Raw genomic sequence first — 20257 nt, forward strand, 5'->3', positions numbered from 1 at the left:
TCTCCTTACCGGGACAAAGAAATATGAGCACGTAACACCAGTGCTCTCTTCGCTTCACTGGCTTCCGGTTAGGTACAGGATTGATTTTAAGATTCTTTTATTTGTGTTTAAGTCTCTGTATGGACTGGCCCCTGAATATTTATCCGACCTTATGAAGGTGCATCGACCCTCCAGAGCCCTGAGGTCAGCTGACCAGTTAGTTCTGGACGTTCCTCGATCCCTCTTAAAATCTAGAGGAGATCGAGCCTTTGCAGTGGCGGCTCCCACGCTGTGGAACGCTTTGCCTCTGTCTGTGGGGTCTGCGACTAGCCTCTCTATTTTTAAAACACGTCTTAAAACCCACCTATTTACCCTGGCTTTTGGCTGAGTTGAGTCACCTGTTGTTGTGTCTTGTTTTGTTTTGTTTTCTTCTACCTCTCTGCTTTGTACTGTTTCTGCTTGTATTGTTTATTGGTGCTGATGATTTCATCTTGTAAAGCACTTTGGTTGGCCTTAGGCTTTTAAATGTGCTATATAAATAAACTTGACATTGACATTGACATTGACTATATCTTTAGCAAATAGTGGTTGCTACTGTATTAATGCTCTGAATGTCTCACACACAGAACCTTTAAGCTGAATAGAAGCATATTACGCTATTACACTGCACTCTTTTGCTACGGTGTTGTGAACTAGGAAACACTTAAATACAGTCTGACAGCACAGCAGTGAGCCTGACAAGCTGTGTCTGACTTGTTCTAAGCATGCCACCGTACAGAGGATCTATCTTTTCAGTCTGGGTAAAAACATGCCCCGTCCTCTGGCATAAACTTTGGAATTCTGAGGGCTCTTCATGTAGGGAAAGCAAAATTATGTTGAGCATTAGAGCGTCTCAGGGGTTTTAGTCTTAATACTAATTAATTAATCATCACAAATTCAGTCTAATCCACATCATGCTGTGGCATATGCACGACAGTGTCACTGGTTTTTCATGTAGAGTTATATTTTATGTTGTCTCTTTCATAGTTTGATTTTTTTAAGAATTCCTTATTTGATTTCATATTTTTTGTCATCTTTTATCTTTAACCTCAAATGCTTGTTATATAGCAAAAAGATTTTTTTCAAGATGAATGTCTTTAAAGCAGCAGTCATGGTCTACCTTTCATTCTTTTCTATTTAGTGACTACAAATGAATCACTGATTATGAGGGATTTCCCACGGAGTTCCCTCCCATCACTCCCACTCACTAAATCTTCCGTGCCTGGTGATGATGACTCAATCACACTGTTTTTGTCTGTGTGTGTGTGTATGTGTGTGAATATCTGCATGTCTGCATGACAAGGCAGCACTATCAAGCACACAGCGAGAGAAAGAGCGTTCCTGATTGCGAGCATGCAGCTTCCTCTTTTCTCGGGCTGACAGACGGGGACAAAACGAGTCAATCAGCTACGTTTACTTTCAGGACTCCGCTGTGACAGACGGAAAGAGGGGGATGAGATGACATAAAAAGGTAGAGGCAGGGATAGAAAAAAAAACGGCAAGATAAGCATGGGAGACAGACAGACAGACAAACTGGCACAAGCAGTACTATGTGAACATGGTAAAAGAGGTGAGTGAGAAGAGAGAGAGAGATAGAGGGAGATGAAAGGTAACAAAATGAAAGAGGAAAGTGAAAGAGAACAGAAGGGAAAAGATCTGGATCTGGGGGATGTGGGGGACAGGAATGACAACAAAGCAGTAGACAGAGTGGCGTAGACAGTCACATCTGTGGTGGTATTAGTTGAGCTGTATCTCTGCAAACTGCACTGAGTCAACTATGAAATCTGCTTTTTAAAATCGTAGAAAAATCAGAGAAGTGGCACATCTCACACATACACATACCCCGATACCTGCAGGAGTCATTTTTACTGTGTCATCGACAATCCTTTCAGATGTTGACAAAGGAAACTCACTGCAACGTCCATTCTGTCCAACCTGATTTCATCCCTGTATATTTTGCTGCTTGAAACCCCATACGTTACTGAAATGAAGCCCATGGCATATGATAAGGAAGGAGTCAGCGGTAAGGTTTAGGCCGAAAAACTTGGTCATGCTTTGGAAAACAAGCCGGATTTTGCTAAAAAAAACACCCCAAAAAAACACCCTGCTTTGAGTGGCACAAACGCGGTGGTGAGAAAAGAGTTAGCTGTAAGGTTCAGGCAACAAAACTACTTGGTTATAGTTTGAAAATGATTGTAGATGTCACTACAAAACACCGGGCTCTTAGCGGCACAAATGCCACAACTGATGCTGCTGTGTGCCAGTCTTGAACAATGGTCTCCTGAATCAAGGTCCCCTCCCATGCTGACCACGTTTCATTCTCTTTAACCTGCATCTGTTGCTCTGAACGTCCGTCAATGACGTGGGTGTGTTTACAGTGGGGTTGTTGGAGAGCCCGGTGCATCTCACACATCCTGGTGCATCTCACATAGAAGCTAAACTACCCAAGCAGCGTCCTTGGGAGTGAGACCAGGCTGTTCTGCCTATTAACAGCTGTTTCCCCTGTTAAACAAACAACTGATCCATCAGAGCTTAATATGCAGGATTAAAAATGGGCTCCATAAGCTAGCAAGTACAAGTTGCTCTAAGCTGACTTTTTGATCATCATCAATGCGATGTGCAGCCGCTTCTCTGAAACATGATGTTTCAATTTCCATTTTTCTGAGCATTTAAAGCTATGTTATGCAGGATTTTCCTAAAAAAACAAACAAAAAAACATACAGACTCATACAAAAAAAATCACTCTCAATCATTATGACCCACTAGAAGTGTGTGACGGTGTATTTATCTGCAGAGACCCTGCCCTCTGCCCTTATTTTCTTATTTTCTACTGACGTTTGCTGTGTTCACGATGTTTATGGGCTGTAACCTTTGGGCAGTAGTGTGTAGTCCCCAACCAATAACAGTGCATAGGTGAGGATGGGACTGTGTAGAAAGGTAGTGATCAGGTTGTAGCAGTACTCATCCAAGAGGAAGCTATGGACATTCTGGATAGAGTGCAAAAAATATGCAAATATAGTGATGTGAAATGCCAAGCAAAACAAAAGTAAATCTGGCTTTCACTTTGGTTGACGAGCACTGGAGGAGAGGATGGGAATGAAGAGTGAGGGAGAGCTGGCCTGTTTTTTGTTGGACAAATTGGTGCCAGTGGTTAGCTTAGTTAGCTTGCTAAAGCATGGGCTTTTCTATTACAACCATGTAACGTTGCTAATATAGTACAGTAGCTTGCAGTGCACGCACAAGCAGTGAAGGAAGATGGGGCCAAGTTTGAATGTTGTGTTCCTAAACAGTGACAGTGTCTGCACAATATACCTTTAAATATTTCTTGTCCTTGTCAAGAACCAACAAGCCCTAGAACAGCTACAAAATGGACTTAGAAGAGAAACTATTTCATCAACATGTTTCCAAAGTCAGGAATGAGCTTTTAATCTCTCCTCACAGTTGTGTGAGCTCTGCAGAAATGAGAAAGCATGCAGTGCCAGTGTATAACAAATAACTGATTTCTCTTGATTTGAGACAGAGAGACTGCAGAGAAATTCTCCACCAAAACACAAATGCTGCCAGCTTAATTTAAAAAAAAAGTTGTGTAGATTCACACAGCTGAATCTACTGCAAGAACATAAAGTGGACAAAACTGCAATGACCATGCAAGGGCACATGGCACCATCCCACATCACAGCATGCATGTATCCGCTGATGCCTAGATGTGCTCATTATTTTCGGCCCCATTTTGTGCGCTGGCCAGCTGGCTAATCAGCGAGGCACACACCAAACCATACCGCACCACGGCTAGCTACTGGGTCAGTGTAATCGAAGGAGACAGGGTTCAGGAGTCACTAGCTGACAGCTATGAAAGTTTAATGTGTTTGAGCGTTAAATAATAACTGGAGGACTTATGTGACTGATTGCTTAGTTTAATCACCTTTTAATGAGAATGGGCCAATAAAAAAAGTTATACTTCCATTAATCCAGCCATTACTTCATCTATCCATGGGTCCATCTGTGCCAATTTAAATGTGGCTTCTTCAGAAATAGCCACATAGAACTGCCATCCATTTATGGAATGCACAGGCAAAGTCCAACATGGTAATCGCTCTGTCTGTGCACTCTCTAATGGCTGTCTGTGCTTGTCTCCTTCCCTTGGTTCCAACACTTAATTGGTAAATGGTAGAGGAAGTCACAGAGTCTGGTAAAGTGACTAGGTGTGAGTGCAAAAGAGCAGCAAAATGATAAATGACGGGAGCAAAGATGACAATAATTGAACAGTCAACTCAGACACACCTCAAAACCACAACAAAACTGGCTTTTCACGGCCTACCTGTCTTTTTGTAGAACATGATCTCATCTTTAAACTCCTTTCGCTCCTCCAGGGCATCGTCAATGCTGAGGATGATGCCTTCGCTGGTCTCTGGCCCGTACAGGAACTTACAGGCACAGCTCTTCTGCATGACCTCGGCCCGGGAGAAGCCTGTGAGCTCACAGAAGCCATCAGAGCAGTAGACGATGGGAAAGCCCTTCGACACTTGTGCATTGGCCAGGATGAAGTTGCTGTCTGTAGGAGAAAAAGGAAGAAGAGGTGAGGTGAGGACAAGGAGCTGAGGTAACTATCCAGACTCAGTGTTTTTTGGGTCCCTAAAGGAATAATGAGCAGCGAGTTTAGCCCAGATTTGCTCAATTCACAGCTTCTTTTAAAAGGGTGGAAATACACTGTTAAACTTCCCTGTTTAACATATCTTCACACTGAATGCTGTGGCATAAAAAAATAACATCCAATATGTATTTCTGACTCTAGGCAAGAGGGGAAAATAGTAAAACTCCCCACAGACTATAGTTTTAAACTATTCATTATTTGTGCTTCTTCAAGAATCCCTGGAGGTCTCAATACTAAACTGATAGTAATAATTAACATTACCAAGGGAGGTTGTGTTTTTAAGCTTCAATTAAACATAAAACCTGCTGTAATTTTGTTTTGGCCAATTGGGAGCAGGACAACAAGCTGTAAATACAACACTGACATATACAGATAAAAATTTTAGCTAATAGTTGTGTATTTGTCACATGCAGCAGGGTTGGCAGCAAACATGGAGCAACATTAACATTCATTTGGAGTCGTGTTTCAGGTCATCAGACAATTTAAGTGTAATATTCTCTCTCTTTTAGCTCTGTTTTGGTCTCCACCACTCCCTAAAAAATAGGGATAATCTTTGTCAGGGCTCAGGAGGTTGTGTAAATGGGTCTATCTGAGCTTTTTGCTAAAAAAACAGCCTGCTATGACTAAAAAGGGAGTTGATGAGAGCAGTGAGTGAACCAAACTGTACATTTCTTGGCCATTAAACCCAAAACAATGAGCTGAAAGATGCCAAAACACTAAGGGGGAAGTTACCTGGGTCCGCACCTTTGAATCCACCTGCTCAACCAAGTTAGAGTTGAATGATTCGTCTGGCACTATGACGTGAAACATGGTTTCTTGGTTAAAGAAATAAAATGAGTGCCAGAGGAGGTCTAATAATTAGCCAATCAGTGCCATGGTGGTGCACCAAAACCACTGAGTAATAACAACAATGGCGGCCGCTATAAACAAAACTGATGCTTCTATCAAGACTGATCTAAATTTGTTTTTACTTTGCTCTGCTCCACTATTAACACCCTGTCAACAACAACAGGTATGTTGGCAGGGCTACGCATCAGTGATGACTTAAAATGATGTTGGATTCCGGAAGATATGCTGGTCTCTAGTGATGGTTTGGGAAAATCGAATCCCCCTCCTCCACCAAAATTAGTTAGAGTGGTCGATATGTCAGACTGAAGATGGAAACAGAGTGTAACAAACCGTGTCTGATATCAGGCAAAAGGGGAAGAGCAGAGGGTGGTGGTGGTGATTCTCTGTGGGATGGTCAGTTTAAGAGACACATTTCACATACTCATTTGATCCATTGTAATTATAAATATTGATAGGAGTTCATCTCAGATGTTGCACCACCAACACTCTGGTTGCGAGACCACTGCTTTAACCTCTCAGCTCCCGCCACCCACTTCCAAAACTTCAGATAACAAAAATGGAAGCAAATTCAACTGGTCAAAGGGTGCCTCTCTGACTGTTTCATTGAATCACTCTCACTCGCCACTGGGGCTGAAATGTGACTTGTGAACACAGGCTGATGGGATCCTCGGCTCAGGTAGATGAAGGCCTGTGTGGGCTGCAACATGAAGGTCACCCACCTCAATAAATGACTGATTTATCTGGAAACTGAAGTGCAATGGAATCATACTCTCCAAACTCATTCCCTCGTGTCAAGAAACCGACCCTGCATTCATAATACTTTTAGTGAGAGCTGCAGTAAAGAGAGGTTAGGTGTTAAGGAGAAATTTGGATAAAGAAAAGAGGGAGCATGAGTGGAGAATCAGTGAGTGTGTTGGAGTGATGGCAGTGAAAACAGAATCACATCAGCGCTGAAGTCGATCACAATTAATTAGACTTATTTGTGTCTAGCTCTCAATACCTGGTTGAAGTGGACCAGCTGTTTGTACCTGAATCCATCTATTATGACACACAAACACACCCACCCATCCACACAAACAAACACCCACAGAGCCAATGAAGTGCAGGATGATGCTGAGCTGTGCTGACAGACAGCTAATGTTTACAGTACAATGTCCATCCTACAAGACAGTGGACGATTATGGTTTGGCAGATTCTATAATGTGCATGGAGTGTAAGTGTGTGCATTCGCATTTGAATGTCAACACACACATATCTAAAGGTACATGTAGCATTAACCATTTCTACCCAACACATTTGGAGACATTAGTACAATAACAGTAAATGAATGAGTCTCACACACACACATTAAGCCAAAGACTCATATACAGAAACACACAAAGAAATGTGTACTTGTTTATAATCACTGCATGAGACATCCTGCAAAGCGACTTGTTTCAATTACATGTCATTACAGAAATCAATTTTCTGCATCAATAATTCCTTTTTCCACCAACCCCCGTGTTTAATCATTTTATGTTGTACGTCAGGCTTTGTTGAGGGAAACCACCTTAGATTTGAACAGGGAATACAACGGCAGAGAACCAAACCCTTGTAGGCGTCTCTCAAGAGGAATGAGCAACATGTTCCTCTTCGTAATCCCATTCAGCAATCAACAATTGCTTCTGCACGCTTGCACACTCGCAAAAATTGTGATTCATGTCACTTTCAGGAATGTGGGAATAGAGGAATTACTCCGCAATGATGTAAGAGTGAGTAAAGGATCATTCTGCTGGGTGGTATTTACAGCATTTCCTTTGCTTATACTCGCAAATTTGCTCAGATCTGGGGACACAGCATCACTGCAAAGTTTTACTGATGGGGTTTAGGCTGGTCATACTCTACATTTTGGTCCACAGTGGCAACAAATCTCATGAATGAACCAAAAACTGAACTGACTGTCTCTCTCAGCCCTCTGCCCATTTGTTTCTGAAGGAAAATGGCTCTTAAATATAGTTTAAAAATGATGAATAATTTCCTAATGCAGCTGGGCACCATAGTTTTAAGCAAATGTTACTCAGACAGGACAATGATGTAATTTGTGGAGACTGTTTTCAGGGTCAGATGTGGTGCTCTGAGGGAGTATGTCGAGCTGTGCGACACTGTATTTGGGTTTGACTCCAAATAAAGCACAGTGCCGATGTTCACCATAATGAAGTCACATGTTCCCCAGTGCAAGGTGTGGCTTAGTTGTGTTTTTAATGTATTTTTGATAGTTTTTGGAAAACAAATGATGGTCTATGTGTCAGGGAAATAATATCAGGCTTTGGCTACTCACACAATATTTGTTAATAAGATAAATTCATTGGGTTTTTTTTGTCTTTTCTTACGATTTGTTGATATTAAGAAAAACACATGATATCACCAGATTTAAACTTAAAAAATTTTGCCATCTGTTTGATATGCTGTACTTAGCAAAGTAACTGAGGAGATCTGCAAACACAAACGGAGGTTGGAACGGGCAAAAAACACAAGACAGGTTGTATAAAAAGCCTCGTAACCACCAGTTTAGTCGGATTATCCAGCACTTTGTTTGGGCATAAAATTGAAAGTGAGCATATCTAAGATGTCAGTAATAATCACTCACTGCACAGGTAAACCATGTGCAACCATAATGGATGTTTCAAGTGGACAGTTTGGTTGATTATTTTACAGCTCACCTCCATTTTATCTTCTAAATAATTTGGCTACCCTGGAGGTCTGATCATCTCACTCTCGTCCCATCGGACTCCTTTTTATGGATATCGCTGGGTTCTCACATCTCAACAATTAACTTGGTTCATACTATTACCAAAATTTTTGATTTTGGGGTGTCCTGTCCCTTTAACATTTTTTTTTTAAATCATAGTCAACACAGATGACTCAAATGCAGTGATAGTGATACCCCTTCATGAAAAAGAAAAACACAAGAATGTCATGTCAGCAGCAATACTCTGACTGCATGGCCCAGACAGATGGTCAGAGCGGGTCTCAGCGTTGGGACCGGCTGTCAGACGTGAGGCCCCTCAGGCTCGGGGTAAACAAGAGAGAAACCGAAAGGACTGCTGGCCTCTCAGGGACCCGGACCAAAGACCTGCAGCCTGTCTAGTAGCAGCTCCCCAGTGCATGAGAGGATGGTGTTGACAGAAAACGTATGTTAACAGTAAAATCCGCACCATACTGTGTTTGACGGTGGATTACCTTGGTTGGGTAGAATTGACTGATGTATTATTGTACGTATTAGCATGTTGGGTCTGCGCATCCTTTGTTCCCAAAGCATCAAAAGTGTCCACAATGATCAAGAAAGTCAGGACTTTTAAGATTGAAAAGTGCAACCATTGCTTTGTAATCCTAAAGGCCCTTAAAGGTCTAGTGTGCAGGATTTAGTGACATCTAGGGATGAGGTTACAGACTGCAACCAACTGAAATGTTTCCCATGTACCAAGCATGTATAGGAGGACTGTGGTGGATGATGCAGAAACAAAAATGACACGATCAAGAGCTGGTGTTTGATGTGTCCCTTTCATGCTACTGTATAAGCAACATGATGGACTCTGTGGACGAGGACCGGCTCCACATGTAAATATAAACAGCTCATTCTAAGGCAACGAAAACACAATGATTCTTGTAGTGTCAGTTGATTATACACTAAAGAAGACATAGTCATGAATATTATATTCCATCTATGCCAATAGATGACTCCAAATCCTAAACACTGGACCTCTAAAATCAAAATCAGCTTTTTGTATCAGCAATGGGGTCCAACAGGAATACACAATAGCTTACAAAGGTTGTAGCTAGTTTGGTTATTCCACAAAAGAGATTTCTGCATTTTTGTTGTTCTGGGTTCTTTCTCACTGGTTTAAAGTCGATGGGACTTAGTTGGAGAACAGGGTGATTTCATGCACCAATGTAATGACAGCTGTGGGGTTGATGGGTTATGTTGCCAGGCCACTGTCAATCACATCCGATTGAACCACACCTCTACAGTCCTGATGAAACCAAACTATGTTTTGGGGTGTTAAATTCCTTAAAAATATGGGTGCTTCTTAAGCTTTCACTTAAAGGGACAGTGCACCCAAAATTGAAAATTCAACCATTATCTACTCACCCATATGCCGATGGAGGCCCTGGTGAAGTTTTAGAGTCCTCACATCCCTTGCAGAGATCGGCGGGGGGAGCGCTAGCACACCTAATGGCGGATGACGCCCCAGACTAACGTCCAAGAACACAAAATTGAATCCACAAAATATCTCCATACTGCTCATCCATAGTGATCCAAGTGTGCTGCAGCCGCGACATAAAAAGTTCTTTCGAAAAACGTCATTTGAACTCTGTTTTTAGCCTCACTGTAGCCTGTAGCTCTGACTGCTTCTCTGTGCTCCGCGTTCACACTGATCTCCGCAAGGGATGTGAGGACTAAAACTTCACCAGGGCCTCCATCGGCATATGGATGAGTAGATAATGGCTGAATTTTCATTTTTGGGTGCACTAGAGTAGATAATGGCTGAATTTTCATTTTTGGGTGCACTATCCCTTTAAGCTGGTGTTTATTTAGTCTCACATATGTATTGTAATAGAGAAATGCTTTAAAAAACTAACTTTTTAGGAGCTTGTGAATTCTTTGATTAATTGTTGTCACACCATTTGATAATCTTGGCACAAAAAAACAGGCTTTTACCATTTTCCTAACTTTTAAACTAACTTTTTAACTTTGTCCTTTGCACCAAATTCCCTTATCCTAACTATTCTCTTCCTTTTATTCACCTCCTCCTCCCTCCTACTGCCCCACTTTCCCCTTCTCCTTCCTTTCTTTTGCAAATGTACCAGCATTACACCCCCTCCCCTGTAATACTCCCACCTTTGCTCCCTTATTTCTTTCCTCCCTACTGTATATTCCTCTTTTTTCACAATCACTCCCACTGTCATTGGCTCTATCCCTCCTTCCCTCCCCCACCTCCCTTATCAACCTTTGCTCCTTCTTTCCCTCCCAGCTGTTCTTGATGTCCCTCCTACTGGTTTGGATCTCTCCACCTAATTACTCTTCATCTCCTCTCTACCCTTGGAATTCCACCATACTATGCCTCTTTTCCCCAATCCATTTATTTCCTTCACCCTTTGCACACGCTCACCTCCTTCCCCACCACCTCATCGAGAGCATCATCCGTCTACTTTTACTATCTTTGCCCTGCACCCGAAACTCTACTTAAGGAAAAGTCTGAATCATCTCTCCTTCTGAGTCCTTTTCAGATTTCATCTCACCGTCTACCACTTCACCCCCACCTTTTTCTTTTGTTCCTTTTTTTCCCCCACTCTGGATCTGCTCTCCTCTGTCTCAACCCCTTCATTACTTCCCATTCCTTGACTGTATCTCCCTCTCCATTCGGAATTTCTTTTGGCTAATTGCTCTGGTGTAGCAGCCCATAGATCATCTCCCCTCATGCTCACACTATTGCATGACAGCTGCTGGAGAAACCCCACAGGGACACAAGAGGAGGAGCGGAGAAGGAGAGACAGAGACAAAGAAAGAGAGAGGGGAGGGCAGAGGAGGAGAAAGGGCAGGGAGAGAGGAATGAGAGCAGGAGGGAAGAAGAGAGGGGTGGATACGGAGCCTTCTTATGCAATAAAAGTCAACTCAAGTGCTTTGTAACTGTTGGTGAGCGGGTGGTTTGTTGAAGCATGTGTGAGCTATTAATAAAGGATAATTTCAAGTGTAATTATACCATCAAAGCACCAGCGTAAGACAGCTGTTTCCTTCTGTCAAAATGTATTCCTTTTAGTGGTTTGGAGATTTGTGTGAATGAACAGCATTAGTGGTTTGGTCAGATACTTATATTACATGACGGATGTTCATGTTTTCCTGACAAGTGACCCCTTGTGATCAAATAATGACTGTTTTTCTCTCAGAAGCAACAGCAGAAATACTCTTGTTACAGCATCACAGTTGGCACCCTGCCTTCCACAAACAGTCAGCATCTGTGTTTTGCATGGTAATGCTGTTTGGTCTGGTGGTCCACCATATCAAATCAACTATTGTGTGTTGTCATGAAATTTGGGACAAAGATTCATGACCCCCAGAGGATGAATCTCTCTTACTTTGATCCCCTGGCTTCTCCTCTAGTGATACAAGAGGTTGACATTGTTGATTTTGACTGAAGTAGCTTAACGATTATGATGAACTGCCATGAAATTTGATACAGACATTCATAGCCCCCAGTGGATAAATCCCCAAAGCTTTGGTGATCCCCTGATGTTGTATCTAGTGCCACCACTAGATCAAATCTATCAGTTATTGTGTTAAATATATATTCACATCTATCTCAGATTTGTGCACTAACATTCATGGTTCCCAGAGGATGAATCCTACTGTCTTTGGCGATCCCCTGACTTTCTGACAGTAAACTTTACAGCTGCAAAGCATCACTATCTTAGCATTGTCATTTTGAGCATGTTAGCATGCTAACGTTAGCACATTACTGAAAGCACCTCATTGCCTAGTTCACACAAGGTGCCTTTTGTCTTGATTTTCCACTTGCCAACAGTTTTTGGAGCGCCCTGACAAAGAGGCAAATCAGCAGAAGCTTGCCAATGTATCACAGATGCTCCTCTGATATCGAGAAGGCTACATATCTTGAACTGTCAGGGATCTGTTGGTGAGTTACAGTCAATGGGAGCGTAGGACATGGGTTGAGAACAGACACAAGCACTGGGCGTTGTTGTGCTCTCAAAGGGGTGTGTGTGTGTGTGTGTGTGTGCTTGAGAGGGAGAGAGAGACTGACAGACAGACAGAGGAGAAGAGGAGATGGAAAATGGATTCACTTTTGCACGCAATATTTCTGTAAGTTATTAATAACCTAATCAGAATGCTGCTTTGTCACTTTTTGACCTGCCGCCCAAACCCATGATATTTTCCTGAACCCACCCATGGTCAACAAACGAGACCCACGGGTTGTGGGTCAACTTGCGCATCACACACACTCATAGGGGATTCCTCCTAGTGAAAGTGTAGTGTACTGAACCCCTGTCGTCGGACAGTCATGCAGTGACTCATGATAACAAGACTGAAAGTTGTGAAATGTGAACAGTACAGTCTGCTGATTTTAAAAGTCTTGTAGTGTGAACTTTAGTGGTGTCACATTCCTGAACAAATCTTTCTTTTTGAACAACTCTTAAAGGGCATTGTTGGCATGAGGCAGGAGTGAATGAATCCAAAACCTGCTTCAGTATGGTACATGCCCAGTTGTGCCCACTTTCAACTGTGAGAGAGATTCTGTGAACCAAGCAGTGGTGAACCAGTAGAGTCAGGTCACTTAAAAAAGCTGGTCTTCACATCACTAGTGAACTTACTTAAATCCAGCCTCACAGAGATGATAGTAGCTCTGTCATCCCAACAATACAACTTGTTATGTAGTTTAGGTTGGAGGACTTGTTGGAGTTTACTTTCTCAGCAGGTCAGTGCTACAGTAACTAGGTAGGTTGCACCATCAGGTACATTCCTTCACTACACCCACCCAACAGATGGAATAATGGGGAAGAGGTGAGTGTTCATGTTACCTTGTGCACACACTGCTTTGTCCCAGATTTGTGATTTTAAACGCACTCCACAAATGCTCCAAATGCACATTCACCAGCTCCTAGACAGCCCCATGACACCACCTAGAGTAACCCCTGAGCTATTTACGGCACAGCAATTCATATGATGGGTGAGCAAGCACACAGAAGCAACGGACACATAGCAAGAGAGATAGAGAGAGAGGGAGAGTAGCAGGAACCGACAGAGAGACGCAACAGGGGTAAAAAAACATGATGTCAAAGCAGGTGTGAAAGTGAAAGATGGAGGGGCATGTGGGCAGGTAAGGGGAAAGAAGGTGAGGCTGAAATATACACCGAGGCAGACAGATGAGGGTGGGAAAAGGACAGAGGGTGATAGGGCGATGTGAAAAGTTGAAAGTGAGCGAGATGGAGCCGTGAGAGGTGGAATGATGAAAGATGGAGATGGAGTGTGGTAAAAATTGGCAGGGAAGTGGAGAGATGGATGGAGAGACCTCCTCACCTCTTTGCCAGAATTAATACCAGCCTCTCAGAAAACCGCAACAAAGCAGTCACATAACCACAAAAAAAGTCGCCCCAGAGTTGCCATGGTAACCACTGACACACACCATAGCAACCAAGGTTACAACTGTACAATTTGTCTTGTATATTGAATCTAGTCAACACACGGGATTATATATGTCACACACCAACGTCTCTGTGCTGTATCAACAAACTGTAGGCACCAATTATTTATATTTTGTGTTGAAGTCAGAGCATACACACATTTATAAATGCACACACACACGCACACACACACACTGGACATGCATGCACAGACTCAGACAGCCAATCAAACAGAGGTACTAATCCTCTCACACCATATAAGTGAGGAGAGAAAATCATTAGACAAATCCACAGCCTTAATCACTTCTGTGGCTCTTTATCATACAGTCCCCATGGCTCGCACCAATTGAAACATTACACCAGCCATTACATTCCTGTAATTTGCAATACCACCTCCCTGACTTTCTTCTCTGCCTCTTCTGCTTGGTGTATTTTCCTTCTTCCATTGTCTACTTCCCTCTCTGCCTCCTCAAAAGAAATGTTTTGCCACAGCCTCCCTCTCTCTTTCTCCCAATCCTGTCATTTGAAAAATTAATTGAGTCTAAAAATGGCCGACTTGGCCAAGACTTCCGCTGGTGAAACCCCGTTTGTCGATCGTTTTGGACAGTCCATTAAAGGCGGTGATTAGGAGAGGAATCTTGCTAATTAGGCAGTTTAACAAGGCAGAACGTCTATGGTAATGGGGAGGCGCTCATACACAAGTCCCGAAGTTTGGCGGAACAGACGAGATACTCTGTCCCTTTAAGTGCAGACTAATAGTCTAGTGACCTTACAGTGGGGACAGCGACTGCCTGCTGAGTGTGTGCTGATGACAGTGGCTGTATTATATTAACAGATTACTTTGTCAAAGCCTTGTTAAAGGCGGTGGATGCTGGGTTGCTATTAATTCAAAACATGAATTTACATTTCCCACACTAAGCCAATGCCTGTAGCTATGTTGGTTTACAGTGAGTGAGTAGCTCGATGCTGAGGATCTTGTAACTGATGATGTTGTAGGAAACAGCCCCTTCTGATTAATACAAGTTTAAACATGTTGTCTTGGGGCACATAGTTGTTCTTTAAGTGTAAACACTGAAGCAGCAATCAATACTTTCAGAGAAAAAAAAAGATCACCATACACCTACACCTACATAGGATTAAGACACAGACACTGTGGTGACTTTGGCTCTTTTTTTGTTGTTATTTTTCATCTTTTTGTGATCATTTTGTGTCTCCTTGTTGTTGTTTTGTGCCTCTTTGTGGTTACTTTGTCCCTTTACGGTCATTTAGTGTCTCTTTGTAGTCATTTTGTGTCTTTTTTGATTGTTTGTGTAGTTATTTTGTGTCTTTTTAGGTTGTTTGTATAGTTATTTTACAGTCTTTTTGTGGTCTTTTTAGCCCCTGGACCTGTGATGGTAGGCCCCTTCAGTAATCCATCAGTGATGTGATATGCCAATGTTGTGTTTGAATCTTACTGCACTGCCCCCTAGTGGCAAAAAAACCCCCCAATTAATTAAGCTTTGAATGATAGAATTAATGAAACAATTATATAAAACATGCTGACTTTTTGCCCTGGTAAATGTGCAAGCTAGCTATGTTGCCAACTAGCTAGCTGGTAGCGTAGACTGTATCAAAATAATAGAGCCATCATAATGTTATCCACGGACTGATGTTTTGAAGCCTCATGTTTGGCATAGCAAGTCAGATAATGCGGTGAGATATTTTGGCTTAAGCTAGTAGGAGAGTCTCACATAGCTAGACCTATCTCTGCAGCGCTGTACGTCAGTGCTAGAGACAGGGCTGAAAACAAGCTTTGGCTTGTTTTCATTTCTTTAAACCATTTACAATTGTCTTGGGCAGGATGAAACGATGGTGCTCTTGCAAAAAGTGTCTGGGGGGAACGGTTTTGGTGGAACATTTGCAAGTGAGGAGGCGAGCACTGTTGATAAAATAACCAATACTCCGCAAAAGAAAACGAAGCCAATAACAGTAACAGATAGGGCTGGGTATCATTAAAGAAAATACGATAACAGTACCAATACACTACCTTAAAGTGACATCAATACTAAGTACTTCATTTGATACCCTTTATGTGAATGGCTTCAAAGCCTGTTGGGAGCGTTTAATGGCTCAGTGTTTGGTGTTAGTGCTGTGCTAACCGGCTAGACTCGCAAGCAGGGAGTCAGGACGGTTTGGAATCAAACCCCTGGTGCAAAAAGGGATCGAATTCAGGTATCGTTTGATTGGAAATGTTTCGAAAGATGTGGCAAATCAAGTCTGACAAGTTAACTTGCCAAAACTTGCCATTTATGGCGTGTTAGTTGTTAGCTTAGAGGTTGTTGTTTCCTGTAGCGAAGGGGATTTCAGCCAATGGCAGGCTTATAGCCACAGTCTACATCCGATGAGTCAGGACTACTAGTAGGATAGCTAGCAGCCATAGTTTAGGTAACCGCACAGTAGTCACTATGTCACTCCAGCACCACTTATTTTACGAAGATGCGTGATTGGATTTCATTGTGCTACTTCCTGGTGAAACTCGTCACTAGGGCAGTATATGATTTCATAGAAAAGAGATCCTCTGTATTCTACATTGTTCACTAGGACACAGCACAGCTCCATCCTTTCTGTTTATTTTTACCCTGAAATAAAACAGTCTCGATATTAAGTGGGCTTTGGAGAAAATGGGAACAGCAGTGCCAATCCACTGCCAGTAAGTGAGAGCCCCTCTGCACCCTGCAGCACTACAGTCAATGATGATTGATTACTCCCTCACAGTCTCATAACTGCACTCATTACTTGTTTCACAGTCATTCTCTAGCTGGGCACAACACAAGACCTGTCTTTTCACAAGTTGGCATAATCAGATTGTAAAATAAAAATGTACTAAGCGTCTGTTATGGGGAATTAAAGGATGTTTTTAACATTATATGACATATGTGATCCTGGCTTTTCCTAACAAATAACCCAGGTTATCTCTACTTTAAGAAACCTCACTGAAGCATATGCGCATCGGCATGTTGTCTGTGGTCTTTCATACTCCGTAATTAGCTCCCTGGGTTTTCTTGTGGGTCATAAGGTTGCTGGTGAGACTGAGCCATAGGGACAGTAACAATATATTCTCTGTCTTCTCTGAGACGGCAGGATCTGATAGTGATGGTTTCCTCTATTGTGTGCGATACCCAGATGAGTGTTTAAACACTCACCTAGCAGCAAGTGGTATAATCACGGTGTGGGATCCCACAGCCACTTTTTAGCAGCTTAATTAGATGTGCTGCTCTTAAAGAAAGTTAATCAGTGGAGAGGAAACTTCTGCTTTACTGCCCTTATGCTCAACGACAGAGACAGCTGAACACACACACACAGTGCTACACACTCACACAACGTTCTGTGACACAAACCAGCAAAGTGCTGAAATGCTGCACACTTTTCTTTTTCTTCTTGCTCTTCCTCCTTCGTGTCCTCGTCTTTCTTTACACACATGCAGGGCCTTACCCCCCCCCCCCCCCCCCCCCCCCCNCTCTTTCTTTCTCTCTTTCATTCACATACACACTTAAACATAACGACTCAACACGCAGCTGTTCCAAGTCTTGGCATCAGTGATTGTGACAGTAATTACCTGCCTAGTGGAGGTGGAACTCGTGTGCGCTGAGAGCTAGAAAATAGCAATCTGGAAGAATGGTGCAGGATGGGGAGCACGCAGTACACACTGGGAGACTTTACACAGCCCTCTGTTACAACTCCACCACCAAACTGTCTGCTTAATTTGGCACAAGGACAGCCCAATACGGTCCATTGCCCCAGTCAAGGCCTTCATTGGTTGACAGAAAGTCAAGTCAGAAAGTGTTCTGAACTGGTGACGAGACTGCAATGGCTTCAGTTCAGAGGCATTAAGTGACAGTTTGTTATCCAGAGAGACATATGGATGCATTTTAAGTGTACTTTATATCATATTTAGCAGTAGTGGAAGTACATTTACTTAAGTACAATTTAAAAATACTTGTTCTTTACTCAAGTACTACCATTCTATGCTTATTTGTACTTCGACTTCACTACATTTAAGAGGAGAAAATTGCACTTTTTACAACACTACGTTTATTTGACAGTCACTGTTACTTTTAATATACATAAAATGTTTGTAAGGTATGATGCAGTACTATTCTACTAACCTACCCAGTACACAGCAGGACAGACATGAATAACTATAGGCCTATTAACATCCTGCCAATCACCTCTAAAATAATTGAGAAATGTGTGCTTACACAACTAACTGAGCATCTGAACCTTGGCCATACTCCGTTGCACCCCGCACAATTTGGCTTCCGGGAACACCACTCGACAGAGTCGGCCATTAATTTATTTTTGGAGAAAACTAAACAGTTTCTTGATAAATCAGTGTGTGTTGGTGCAGTATTCCTGGATTTGAAAAGGGCGTTTGATACGGTTGATCACGCAGTGCTGTTAAACAAACTCTCTTCTTTTAATTTCTCAGATCAGGCGACCATGTGGATAAAATCATATTTATCTAATAGGAAACAGTGTGTTGTTGTTGAGGGGGTTAAGTCCTCTCTTCTCACATGTTCAGTGGGGGTCCCGCAAGGTTCGATCCTCGGACCAATACTCTTTTCACTTTACATTAATGACATGCCACTTGTATGCAAAAACACCCACATACAAATGTATGCAGACGACGCAGATATACTAACATCAGCAAAAACTACTCAAGAGGCTGCCCGCATACTCACAATGGAATTGACTCACATTCACAAATGGCTCAAAATATCATGTCTATTGTTAAATACAAAAAAAACTGTCTGCATGTATTCCTACAACCAACTATCCACAACTACAACAAGAACTATGAACTGGACTTTGCATTGTTGCAGTTTTACACTCCATCTACACACCCCAAACAGTCCCTTCTCCTCTGGCTGCTGTTTATTATTTATTTATCGATTTATTTCTCTTTTCGTTTTTCCCTTCTCTCTCTTATTATTTATTTATTTATTTATTTTGTCTCAGGCTCCAATGTTTGCCATGTACTTTGCAAAGTAACTAACACCTCTTAGAAAATAGCTCTACAGCACTTGTATGTCTAGTGTTTTACATTATTCCAGCACTTTAACCCTCAATGTCTCTACATCTACTACTGATATCTATCACAACTGATCACAACTACAACAAGATCTATGTACTGGACTCTGCATTGCTACAGGCTTACACACTATCCACACACCCCATACAGCGCCTTCTCCCCCGTCTGCTTGTTACTTGGTTGCACCCAGAAACAAGACATAAAGCTTACACATACTTAAGACACTGGAGGCAACATGATGTGTGCAATACTTCTGTTATGTGTCGCTGGCCCACTCTATACTGCGACGATAAGATTGTTATGTGTTTTAATGTATCTTATATTGTAATTGCATATTCTATGTGTACTGTATTGATTTTTTATTACTTTTTAGGAACCATGCCGATAAACATCTGGCAGGGGGACTACCAATGTAAATCAGCCCCTGGCTGCAATTGGGTGCATCTACATTTTCTTTTTTTTCTCTTTAAAAGGAATGTTTCTTGATGTACACTGTCCCTTCTTAAACAAATAAACTATTAAATAAATAAATAAATAAATAAAGTTTCTAAAACTGGCTCTAAATTGATGAACTACAACATTAAAATGCTCTTATGCAAATTCATTATTGAGAAAAAGAACAATATAATATTCTATATAACAATATGACACCATGACAGGAGCCACTCTGCATGATGAGTACTTCAAGTTTTGTTTTTGAGTATGTTTTTCTGACTTGGACCTTATTTTGGAGTTTTTTGTTTGTGCTCCTTGTTTCATGTTATTCATTCATGTTTAATCTGTCTTTGTGTGTTTTCCCGCCTGTTCTCTGTCATACCTGTCTCGTTAGTCCCTCCCTGTTCCCAGAGTCTTCCCCTCACACGTTCTGTATTAGTCTTGTTTGCTCCACCCTAGTGTTCCCCTCCACGCCATTGCTATTAGCCAATCTCCATTTCTCTCCTTAGTTTTCTGTGTATATATACCTGTGTGTTCCCTTTGTTCTTTGTCAGTTTGTCCCACGTTCATCTTATGCTCATCCCCGTGTTCTTGGTGTCATTCCCTGCTCCGTTTCCTGCCTGATGTTCTGTTTGGATTTTGGATTTGAGTTCAGCGTATTATCCCGGTTGGTTTTCAGTTTAGTTTTGGTTCAGCTTTCATTTGGACTTTTAGTTACCTGCCTGTACATGCTGCATTAAAGCTTGCTTTTTGTTAAAAGTTCGACCTGCCTGTTTGTCTGCATTTGGGTCCTCCTTGAACTGATACATGACACTACTTTTACTTAAGTAAAAGATCTGAATACTTCTTCCACCACTGCTGATACGACGACCTCTAGAGACGGCCAGTTACAAAGAAACTGAAGATATTAACATATTAAAGTATCTATATTTTGATACTTGGATGAAAAAGTGAACAAAATTATATACTTTAAATCTTCATTATTTAAGCCCAAATGTCATGATGTTCATATTGTGTGTGTTGTATAATATTTCAGATCATGTTGTTTTCAAAAAATG

General features: G+C 41.9%; 1 protein-coding gene across 1 annotated transcript in view; it reads right to left on the bottom strand.

Annotated features, from left to right (window-relative positions):
• Positions 1–20257, bottom strand: part of kcnh8 (potassium voltage-gated channel, subfamily H (eag-related), member 8) — a 66084-nt gene that overhangs the window by 42324 nt on the left and 3503 nt on the right. Inside the window, exon 2 of the mRNA XM_050035124.1 lies at positions 4337–4570. Coding sequence (XP_049891081.1) covers positions 4337–4570 — 234 coding nt within the window. The remainder of the gene's footprint in view (positions 1–4336; positions 4571–20257) is intronic.

This window comes from Epinephelus moara, chromosome 22 (assembly GCF_006386435.1).
Source record: "Epinephelus moara isolate mb chromosome 22, YSFRI_EMoa_1.0, whole genome shotgun sequence".
Classification (NCBI taxonomy): Eukaryota; Metazoa; Chordata; class Actinopteri; order Perciformes; family Serranidae; genus Epinephelus; species Epinephelus moara.